Source organism: Pelodiscus sinensis, chromosome 15, assembly GCF_052426305.1.
Source record: "Pelodiscus sinensis isolate ZL-2025 chromosome 15, ASM5242630v1, whole genome shotgun sequence".
Classification (NCBI taxonomy): Eukaryota; Metazoa; Chordata; order Testudines; family Trionychidae; genus Pelodiscus; species Pelodiscus sinensis.
In genome coordinates, this window is record NC_143066.1 from 25,344,965 (window position 1) to 25,356,672 (window position 11,708).

The 11,708-nt window shown below is 42.5% G+C and overlaps 1 protein-coding gene across 1 annotated transcript in view; it reads right to left on the reverse strand.

Annotated features, from left to right (window-relative positions):
• The window catches only part of CCZ1 (CCZ1 vacuolar protein trafficking and biogenesis associated), a 36,161-nt gene extending 25,368 nt beyond the window's left edge, over positions 1-10,793 (reverse strand). Inside the window, exons 1-7 of the mRNA XM_075899505.2 lie at positions 10,661-10,793; positions 8,989-9,086; positions 8,809-8,902; positions 8,639-8,716; positions 7,732-7,779; positions 7,189-7,272; positions 3,433-3,608 (exon numbers count right to left, since the gene is read on the reverse strand). Of these exons, the coding sequence (XP_075755620.1) occupies positions 3,433-3,608; positions 7,189-7,272; positions 7,732-7,779; positions 8,639-8,716; positions 8,809-8,902; positions 8,989-9,086; positions 10,661-10,759 (677 nt within the window). The 5' untranslated portion in view covers positions 10,760-10,793. The remainder of the gene's footprint in view (positions 1-3,432; positions 3,609-7,188; positions 7,273-7,731; positions 7,780-8,638; positions 8,717-8,808; positions 8,903-8,988; positions 9,087-10,660) is intronic.
• Positions 10,794-11,708: the final 915 nt, after the last annotated feature.

Genomic DNA, 11,708 nt, shown 5'->3' on the forward strand with positions numbered 1-11,708 from the left:
ACTCAGCATGGACCATGTCTCATCAACAGACTGCTGGACAGGGTTGTCTTCCATTTTGCGTGTGAATTCTTCCTCAAAGACAGAGCATTTCAGTACATCTCTAGTATTGACGGTGTTTACCTTTGGTTTTCTGCAATCCCTTGAGGTATGGAGTTTCTTTGGAGCAATTTTCACTCTACTGATAATCAATCCTAGAATACTAGGACTGGAAGGGACCTTGAGAGGTCATCGAGTCCAGTCCTCTACCTTCATGGCAGGACCAAATACTGTCTAGACCATCCCTGATAGACATTTATATAACCTGCTCTTAAATATCTCCAGATTCCACAACCTCCCTGGGCAATTTATTCCAGTGTTTGACCACCCTGACAGTTAGGAACTTTTTCCTAATGTCCAACCTAAACCTCCCTTGCTGCAGTTTAAGCCCATTGCTGCTTGTCCTATCCTCAGAGGCCAAGATGAACAAGTTTTCTCTCTCCTCCTTATGACACCCTTTTAGATACCTGAAAACTGCTATCATGTCGCCCTTCAGTCTTCTCTTTTCTAAACTAAACAAACCCAATTCTTTCAGCCTTCCTTAATAGGTCATGTTCTCTAGACCTTTAATCATTCTTGTTGCTCTTCTCTAGACCCTCTCCAATTTCTCCACACCTTTCTTGAAATGCGGTGCCCAGAACTGACACAATACTCCAACTGAAGCCTAACCAATGAGTGATCAGTATCACAATCTTCCCTGTGATACGCTCGTGTAAATTTAACAGAGTTGAGATGTTTTCTGCGGACCAGTACAAGGGCAAGCTGATGCCAGTGACCAGATCTGGGGTGGCACCATGAGACCTTGTGACAGTCTTTTAAGTTGAAAAAAGTATTAGTGATGGAGAGAAGATTCTGAGAACTGAATTCAAGAAGCCTTTGACCATTTTCATTCATTTTTCCAATGCTGCAATGACCTAGGCACGTGGGCCAAGACTGATGTTCGCGTCCCACTCTTGCATTAAAATCACCAAGAATGTACAGTTGTTCACCGGACGAACAAGAATCGACAGCTTTCTGAAGATTACCATAGAAGCGGTCCTTGTCTTCAGTGCACGACGTTAGTGTGGGTGCATAAGTACTTATGATGTTAACATATCCTGACTTGGTGCTGAGCTTTAGGAATATAACGCGTTCTGATTCAGCTATGGGTGTATTGATAAAGTTCAGACTGTTATTAAAGAGTCTTATACATATAGTAGGAAAGGGATAAAACTAATGGGCTTGTATAGAAATTGAATATGTTTCTATACAATTTAATAGATTTAAAAACTAGTAGCCCTGTGGCACCTTAGAGACTAACATTGTATGTATGTGTGCGTGCGCTTGTGCACACACACTCACTCATGAGCTTTTGTGGGCAAAACTCACTTTTTCAGATGAGCTTATTTTTGCCCATGAAAGCTCATACTATATTATCTATATGTTAGTCTCTAAGGTGCTATAAGACTACTACTTGTTTTTAAAGATACAGACTAACATGGCTACCCCGCTGAGATTTTCTTGAACCCTCCCATTGCAGGGATATAATTATCTATTAAAGTCCTTAGAGTTATCAAAAAGTATATTGTATAGGTTATTTCCACAGAGAAAAGAACAGGGCAGAAAATTGGTTGGGGAGGAAGATGTCTCAATTTTACCTCTTTATAACAAATGGCTGATGGTTATGATTTGGGGAAATCTCCATTTGCTGCAGGTAGCAGGATTTTATCATTATCAGGATTTTAAAAAAATGTGAAAATACCAAGAGGCTCAAGCAATAAGCACATTTTATTTCAACATTAATAAAAAGTATCAGTGAGCAAATAATTCCATTAACTGAGGACTCTATTTCAAATTAGAAGTTTTGACCAAGATTTCCAAAAATGACTCAATTATATTGAATGCTTGCCTTGAAACACCTTAAGGGGTCTGATTTTTATGAAGTTCTGGCTGAGCATCCAGTATGAAATTTTGGCTCCACTAAAGTCATTGGAAAAACCTACACTCACTTCAATAGGGCCTGATTTTCAGTCCCAGCTTCTGCAAATTCATGCCCATTTAAAGTGTCTTAAGTTGGGCATCCAAAAATCAGTCACTTTGGGAAATCACGACCTACGTTTTTATTTTCATGAAATTATTTATTAATCTCTACCAGTGCACTATCTAGAGTGCTCACAAATGCACAAGAAAGGAAACTGTAAGGAAAGGAAACTGCATTAGCAGGTAAAAATCTAGCTGGCCTAATAGGTATTTTCCATCTTTATCTTCTACATATGTAGCTCTCATGAGAAAAGGTGGCTACACATTATAGGAGGTAACATGTTAGAAAGATGTGTCTGAAAGCCCCAGTTCAGCAATATACTGAAACGAGTGGCTCCACTGACTTTAACGCTTAAAAGTTCTGCAAGTGTTTAAGTACCTTGCTGAAACAAAGCATAATAGTTCAGTAAACTGACATGCAAAAGAAGAGCCAACAGAGATGGCCAACAGAGCATCTTATCAGTTTTAAGCTTCTTGCTCACCCTGCCAAATAGCCTTCTCTTTTTCATTTAGAAGATTTACCTGGCATTGCTTGGATTCTTAACTCAAATAAATTTAGTTTTTCTTCATATAAATCACTGTTCTCCAATGGAGCAGGGGATGAGGGATTCAGTATGCACGCTGCCCCAGAGACAGAGGACAACTTCAGCCATCTCACCACAGCAGGTTGGGGACAAGTGAGAAGCACCTGTCTATGGCCGCTGCAGCAGGCGTAGCCAAGGGAGAGGTGCATGTCCCCTGGCCGGGAGACCGATGCACCCACAAACTCTCTGAAGTATACAGCAGATAGCTGTCCCTTTCCTCACCCATGTCCCCTGCTGGCCAAATGGAGTTATAATGGTCCTGGTCCCCATCTCTGGTCCCTTGTTGCTCCCCTCTGGCCATTCTTCAGAGTAACTGTCCCACCTACCAGACTCCTTCCTTTCCATTTTATGAGAAACAATCAAATTCCATGCACATCCCACTGTCCTGGCACAACCAAATTCTGACCTTGCTTTACGTTATAAGAGAAAGCTGCATAGCAAATTTGGCTCTTACCATTTTAGGAGGAGTTCTTGAACAGACAGACTCACAGACAGCCAAATGCACATTTCTAAAATATACAGTAAGATGTGAAGAATCTAGTTTAATTTATCTCTAGCAAACTTAGTTCTGTCTTTTCCCACTGAATGAATGGTCTGCTCTACAGAAACTCCTTGGAGGCCAAGACTGTCTTTTTCTTCTGTGTCTGTACTGCATCTAACACAATGAGTTCCTGAGCAATGACAAGGACCCCAAGCACCCTATGAAAATACTACTACTTATAAAGACAGTAATGTTATTTATTTAAAGAGGCAGGTTATTTTTCCCCCTTCTACCTATTATTCTGATACCTACCAGATGAGCTGATCATTGTAGAGAAAGGCAGTATATTTGACTATGTTCAAGCTCTCCTCCATTCTATTAATAAATGACTGGATTTTCAAGTAAGTCATTTTGTCCAATGGAAAGAAGCTGATTCCACAAAAAACATCCAGCAGATCACATGACTGTAAATGCAGTGTTTGCAAATACTGAAGGAACAAATATAAAGGAAAGGAGGGAAGTTAATAGTTTTCTGATTATTTAAAAGCTATAATAAAAGCCTTTAAAATTAACATTTCATCTTAATTTTTGGACACTTTTGCTCTGTACTAGATCCTTAAGTGATAGCCTATATTATACTGCTCACAAATCCAATTTAGAAGCATGGCACTAAATCATTATTATATATATATATATATATATATATACATACACACACGCACACGCGCACACACGCACACACACACACACACATTCATTCATATTCAATATGATTAAGTCAGTCAGTAGATTAATGATAACTAGAATCACGAGCAAGGAGCAAAGACACACAATGTATTACAGACATATAAAAAGACAGTGTCCCTGTCTCAAAGAATTTATAATCTAAGACTCTAATCTTGTAAACTGTCCTGGGTAGATCATCCAAAGTGTGATCCCCCACCCATTACTTCAGTGGGGTACCATGCAGGTTCAGGGGACCACCTGCTTAGAGCAACTTGTGCATACTTGAAAAGCATATGTGACAGGGCAGACCAACTCTGCCCCTCCGAGGCGGATCTGCCCTGCACTGACCCGGCAGTCGCCCTCGCACTCCTAGGGATAGGCCGGGAGGTGCGGGGGCAGGGTTAGCCACACGGACGTGACGCATCAGCAGGACGCACCTGCGGGGCCAGCAGGTGACGTCGGCACGGCGAAGGGAGCGCGCCCACATCAGCAAGGTCAGCAGGTGACGTCAGGAGGGTTTAAAAGGAGACTACCGGGCAAGCGGGGGGGGGGGGGGGAAAAAAACCCGGCAGGGTGTGGTAGGGCACGAGCTCCAAGGGGGACTGAGGAGGACTCTGCTGAAAGGGAGAGAGAGAGAGAAAGGCAGAGGAGGCAGACCGTGGGGTAGGAAGCAGCCCAGGGCGGGGCATGGAATTGCGGCTGGTGAGCTGGCGAGTTGCAGGCTAGGACCCCCACCGGCTGGACAGGTTCAGTTGAACCTATCCTTAGGGCTCTGGGCTGAGGCCCGTGAGAGAGGGCGGGCCCGGGCCCCCCTACCCTGCGGCCACCCATCAGCGGAGGCGTCACTGGGACTGAGACTGAAGGTATTTGTGACTCCAATACGGGGGAGACCCCAGGACTAGCCCAACCCCTTTTGGGGTGGCAGGACAGCGAGTGGTGGGCCAAATGTGCACAGAACTGGCACCGGGGAGGCTCTGCACTCCAACAGCATATCACAACATTTTTCCTCATTTTGCATTAAAAATCCCAAAGGAATTGAAACCCTAATGTGATGTTCACTGAAACAACTCTATTGAACATAATACAAGAGAAGCCTAATGCTGGAAGATACATGGAAGCCACAGAATATGGAAGCAATAGAACAAATTTATTTACAGTGTTTTTGCAAATGGGGAAAGATGTTGGAAGAGTCTGGTATAAACAATCTCCCCTTCTGTCTTCTAGTTGTGTTATATGCAGGTCATACATTAAAATAATGGATTAGGATATAAACCATGCAGAAACACTGGCACACCAAGACTTGACAAGAGGTGGCTGGTTACTTTTTAACACTATATGCACTTTGTTTTAGCATTTCTATTATCCATATTATCAATAGGGATGTAAAATCCTGTTTATTTGGTTAACCAGTTAAATGTAATGTTTAACCAGTTAATTGATTAAAGGAAGAACAGCTCAGGGGGTGCTCTAGCCCAACTGGGCTGGAGTGGACCCCCTATCATGGACAGGGGCTACTCTGGCTGGGCTGGAGCCCCTCCCCCCCATTCTTGGTGTGCCCTGTATGGCTGGAACAGACCCCTGCTCCAGCCCCCAACAGTTAACTAGTTAACCATTCATACGTCTAATTATCAAAGAGACCAATTAGGTTGTAATGGTACTGGTACAAGATCACACAAAGCAGCCAATTTAAGATCATTCATGGTGCTTCAGAAAAGCCAAAAAATAGTAATACAAAAATAGTATCCAACAGTACAACCAAATGCACTACCAACAAGCCACAGACATATTCCACTTTAACAGGTGAATGGATTTAATGACTGTTATGTGTCCATGATGAACTAGACCACAATGCATTTAAGCATGTTATACACTGAAGTTGTTTTATTCATTTAAATTTCTGTGGTATAAAAACGAATGTGTAACAGCATACAAAATGCCAAACTTACAGAAGTACTTGGGATATGGTACATAACATTTATCACAAGAGAAAACATACTGAGCCATTCTAGCAGGTCTGAAAAATTGGGGACACAGCTGAAAGTTAAACAGCAGTGCTCCATTTTCTCACAAGCAGCAAGAAATTCTATAATTCTAGAATCTAGGTATAATTCGCTACTCTTGTATTGTTATTAATTATTGATACACAGAAGTTACTATCCATGGAAACCCTGCAGCATAACACATGATGTTCTACATCACATCTAATGCTGTATTACATCAGATTCAAAGAACTAAACTATAAACATTAATGTTGAAATATCAAACACACAATGGTAGGACATGCATGAGCTACAGTTGTACACAGCCTCCCTCTCCTCCATTCATGTGTTATGATAGTCCTCCCTAGCATCACATAAGAAAGCTGGGGCAAAGTAAAATTGAATATTGCTCTCCTTAGTCCTGGGCCAGTGCCTTAAACTGCAGGGAACAGTCTCTCTCTTCTCTTCCACATTATTTAAAAGTAATCTAAAAAACACAAATCCTGTCAGTTGAAGTTCCATTGCTGCATGGGTTATCAGCAAGGTTGGACTGGAGGACTAAATAGTAACAGTAGTACAGTGTTGTTTTCCACATGGGGATTTGACATACATGTTGCCACTATCCAAAAGAACTAAGTGGATGCGATTTGCCACAGGCTTTTTAATTATGTGCAACAGCAGACAGTCATGCAAATAACTACTATTAAAGAACAAAAAAACCTCAATCATACTTGAGGATTAGCATAATTAAGGTTTTAACAGTTTTATAAAAGTGGATATTGACAATTTTATTTGTATCAGATGATCATCCTATTCTTGTTCATCAAGCTATCACTTTATTCAAATCCCTTCTAAAAGACTTTTCCATTAAGTATAGTGATAGAAATGTAGCTGTGTTAGTCTGGGGTAGCTGAAGCAGAATGCAGGACAATGTAGCACTTTAAAGACTAACAAGATGGTTTATTAGATGATGAGCTTTCGTGGGCCAGACCCACTTCCTCAGATCAAATAGTGGAAGAAAATAGTTACAACTATATATACCAAAGGATACAATTAAAAAAAATGAACACATATGAAAAGGACAAATCATATTTCAGAACAGGAGGAGGATGCAGGGGGGAGGGAAAGAAGGAAGGAAGAGCTGAAGCAGAATGCAGGACAATGTATGTGAGGTAATATTAAAGTATGTGAGGTAATATTAAAAAAAAGTGTTCAAAAATTCCTAGTCATTCACTTTAGTCTTCCCATTACTTCCCGCCTAGAGTGTGTGTTTGATACTGTTAGCTCCAAGCATTTGTGTGATTTTTCCCCCTCTCTTCAGAACACACTGGCTGTACTCTAATAATAAAGAGTAAGGACTTACCCGATGGAAGAATTTCTCTAGTCTCTCTTTTAGAACTTTTACACCTCCATCTTCTATGGCTTTAAGGAATGTACCATTAAAAAGCTAATAAGTTAAAAAAGCAGCATCAGTTGGGCAGTTGTGTAAATAGCATAGTTATTCATAACACAAAGAAAAAAAAAAGAATTATATTGTTACCCACATAATTCCTTTTTCCCTAACTCCATACAATCTCACTGAAGTAGACGATATGTACCCTCATCAGATTTGGAATAACCTTCTGGGATAACCAGTTAATCAACATCTATTACATGAAGGAATTTAATCTTCACAGAAATGGAGCATGGTTTTACTACTACTTATTGCTGTGAACTCAAGAAAAGCACAGAGAACCACAAAAGCATTCTCCCCACTGCTACTACCATATTTTCAGAAATAAGAGGACAGTACAGATCAGGCTGGAACCCCCTAAATCATTTGTTCATGTTTAGATATCAGGGTGCAGAAGGTGGTCTATCTCCCTCTTTCAAAGGGCTAATCTTGATACAAGTCTATTACCCTTACCTTGTACATGCTATAGCACTGCTGTAGGACTGAACTGTAAACCTTGTCCTGTAAAACAGACAATAATAGGTCATCACTGCAAAAACAGGCACGATTCCAAATATTATGACTGACCTACAAATGACATGGACTTTTTTTTTTAAACTACTACATGTACGGCAGAATACAGAAAGGTAGAACAGCTTGTACACAAATCAGAAACAAAAAACTCCTAGCAGTTATTGTCTACTGCTGAAAAAAGTAATCTGTGAAGTATTTTCTCAGTATAACACATCCATTAAGAACATAAGAATGTATCTAGTTCTTTTTTGAACTTTTATAGTCTTTTCCTTCACAACGTTCTCTAGCAAAGAGTTCCATAGGTTGACTGTGTTGTGTGAAGAAATATCTCCTTTTGTTTATTTTAAACCTGCTGCCTATTAATTTCATTTGGTGACCTCCAGATCTTGTGCTATGAAAAAGAATAAATAGCTCTATCTACTTTTTCTACAGCTTCAGATGGGTAGCCAAGTTAGTCTGTAACAGGAAAAAAAAACTTAAAAAATAACAAATGGACTAGTAGCACCTTAAAGACTAACAAAACATGTAGATGGTATGACAAACTTGCGTGGGCACAACCCACTTCTTCAGATGACAGGAGTGTTAGAAGTGCAGAGCCACCCGATGTCCTTGTTCATACCATTTGCATAAGAATTAAACTTGTAAATGAAGTTAAGTTCCAATCCTTCCCTTTGGTAAGTCCCCGCCAGTCCCACATCACCTGCCCCATCCCCTGAAGGACCTGGGCAATGGGAGGGTGTGTGTGTGTGTGTGTGTGTGTGATTTATACAACATAATATAAAATTAAAACTAAAATATTTAAATTAGAAAAGTAAAGGCAAATTTAGAAAGAATAACTCAACATTACCAGTAACTCTTCTTCTTGATACTCAATGACTGGTTTTCCATCTTTGTGGTGTTTTTCTATTATGGGATTCCTTACTACCTAGAAAGTGGAACAAACTGGCATCAGACAATGCAGAATGTATTTAGCAATTTTTAATATTTTAGGAAGGTATATATCACGTGTATAAATACCATGACCATCCAGAAATTTTCTTCAGGTTCATTGAAGAGCTGTCTATTCTTCTGAGTATGCAAGGATTTTGCGGGTTTTGACGGACTAAAGGTCCTATAAAATAATTTATTTGGAACAAAATTTTAGAAAATATACAGTTTGTTATACGGTTAACTATGCAAACAGTAATACTTTACTACCTTGTGAACTGTACTATAGCTTCACACAATCCAACATTTCTAATTTTTTCATTCTTTTCTACTTCATTTGGGTGATAAAAGAGAATCTTCTTTTCCTCCTAAAATTTGAAATAAGAGTAAAGATGACTAAATTTTAAACAGAATAGAAGAGATCCAAAATTAAGTAATTTTTAAAAATAAACACTGGCTCCTTAAATTTACTGAACAAAGTTTTAAAAATTGTCTCATAACCAGACAGACTTATAATAATAATAAATTAAAGTCATATGTTGCACATTAAGAAGGCCTGCTATCAAAAAAAGACCTCATTACAAATGTGACACAAATTACACACAAGAATCAATTAATTTTCGATTGGAATTTTTAGAGCAACTGTTCAGATGTGCACAGGGACACCATACATTAAAGGCAGTAAATAAACAATAAGTTTGCTTCTCAATGTGTATCATAGAATACTAGGACTGGAAGGGACCTCGAGAGGTCATCGAGTCCAGTCCCCTGCCCGCATGGCAGAACCAAATACTGTCTAGACCATCCCTGATAGATATTTATCTAACCTACTCTTAAATATCTCCAGAGATGGGGATTCCACAATCTCCCTGGGCAATTTATTCCAGTGTTTGACTACACCGACAGTTAGGAACTTTCTCCTAATGTCCAACCTAAATCTCCCTTGCTGCAGTTTAAGCCCATTGCTTCATGACACCCTTTGTGGTAATGTATTGGGCCCCATTTCTAAATGCTAAAGTTTTAGCTAGACACAGTCAGCTTAAAATCATACTTTTGCCTGAATATAAAAACATAGAGTAAATACTTAGATAACTGTAGCTGCATTTTCACTATTTTCAGTTCATTTTTTGCAGTTAAATATTATTTTTTGTCTAGCCAGTTTCATTGCTGCTGCTGCGTCAGTTTCAGTTCCCCCTGTCTTTTGTGTGGGACTTTTACAGTGCAACAAAGAACAGAGAAATCATTTGAAAAACAGAAGTATGTCATTGTAAAGCCACAAATGTTGGTAAGTTAGGATTCAGGGGAAGCTGTAATGCTGAAAACTTTCAGCTCCTACTTTTAAGCTGCAAGGTTCCCTTTATAGCTTGTGAAGTAGTTAAGAACAGCCCTTCTCTATAGGTGGCTATAACTAATGATATTAATACTGCAGAACATTTTACTGTCCAGTGTTAAGGGGGTGAGAGGAGGGGAGAATGGTTCCAGCAGAAGCCTAAGATCAGGTTTGTGTTAGCCTGACATGCAAACGTAAGTCAGGATGCCCTGGTAGTACAGCCGCATCGTCGCAAGGCAACGTCCTTGATGTTTCACGGGGGCTCCATCATTGAGAGAAGTGGAGCTTGGATTTACCACGTGAATGTTGGAAAGATAAGAGGACAGCGGGTGGGGACGCCCCCCTGACAGGCACGCAGAGGTCACCTACTCCTCTCCCCTCAGACAGACACACAGACACTCCCCTCTCTGCCCCCCACCCCGCGCCTCAGGCTCTCCCGCCAAGACAGACAACGACCGTCCTCAGGTGAAAATGAACCGCCCTCCCCCCAACACACCTTGCAATGACAAGCACCCCCTCCCCGGGGAGACTCCGACCCCTCCCCTTCCGGCAGGCACTGCCCCCAGCCGGACAACCCCCCCCCCGCCGTCGAGACCGGCTGCCCCCACGTACCTCTCCCTCTCTGGGCCCCAGCTTGGGGTTGTAGATGAAGAAGCTGAGCAGGGCCGGAGCGAGCTGCTTCTCCTGGCCGGCTCCGCCCGCCGCCGCCATACTGGGTCTGACGCGAGAGAGCCTGGGGCTGGCAGCCGCCACACACCATCGGGGAGCAGCCGGGGGCCCTGAGCCGGCACCGACCCCAACCCTACACGGCACTTCCGCCTTCCCTGCCCCGGAAGGGAACGGCGGCGACCCGGATCCGCTCTGTCTACGCCCGCGGGCGGGAGGAGCCGGAGCGACCCTCTCCGGGGCTCCGCTGCCCCCACAGAACTGAGGGCATTGCCCGGAGGCCAACCGCCGCTGCCCCCTCGCCCCCCGGGGCTCCTCTGTGGGGCTCCCCCAACCCCGCGGAATCCCAGCGGCTTATAGGGGCCGAGGGAGGCGGGAAGGGGCAGGCCCCGTTTCCAAGGGCAGCTCAGTGGAAGCCGGAGGGTCCCGGAGGTTGGTGTCCTTGGCGTTAAGGCCAAGCGAAGGGCACCCCGGGCAGAGCCACCTGCCTGGCTTGAGGCGCTCGGGCACTGGCTTAAGTACCGGGCCGGGCGCTAACCCGAGCGCTCCCCGGAGACCGGGTCGTGCTGCTCTCGAAACGTGGCATTGCCGGGAGGAGCGGTTCTCTCTCTCTGTGGCTTTGGTAAGAGTTGTGCAGGTGGGACTGACCGCAGCACAGCTGAACCACGGCGTTTCCTCCCATGGCAGGGTCCTGATGCTGGCTAGGGCTGTGTCTGTCCAGTAGTGTTAATAATATAGTCTGCCTCTGCACACAAGCAGTTATTCTGGTATAATGTCAAAATAATGTCGAGCTGGAGGACTTCTTACTCCAACGCCTGTAGCCCTCATTGTACAAGGAGTAAGGGAAGTCGAGGGAAGAGTGCTCTGTCTCAACATAAATAACTGCTATGTAGACAGCACCAAAAGTCGAAATAAGCTAGTTTGACTTAAGCTATGCAATTAGTGTAGCTCAAGTTGCATAGCTTATGTTGAGTTTAGCCTTGCTGTGTAGACA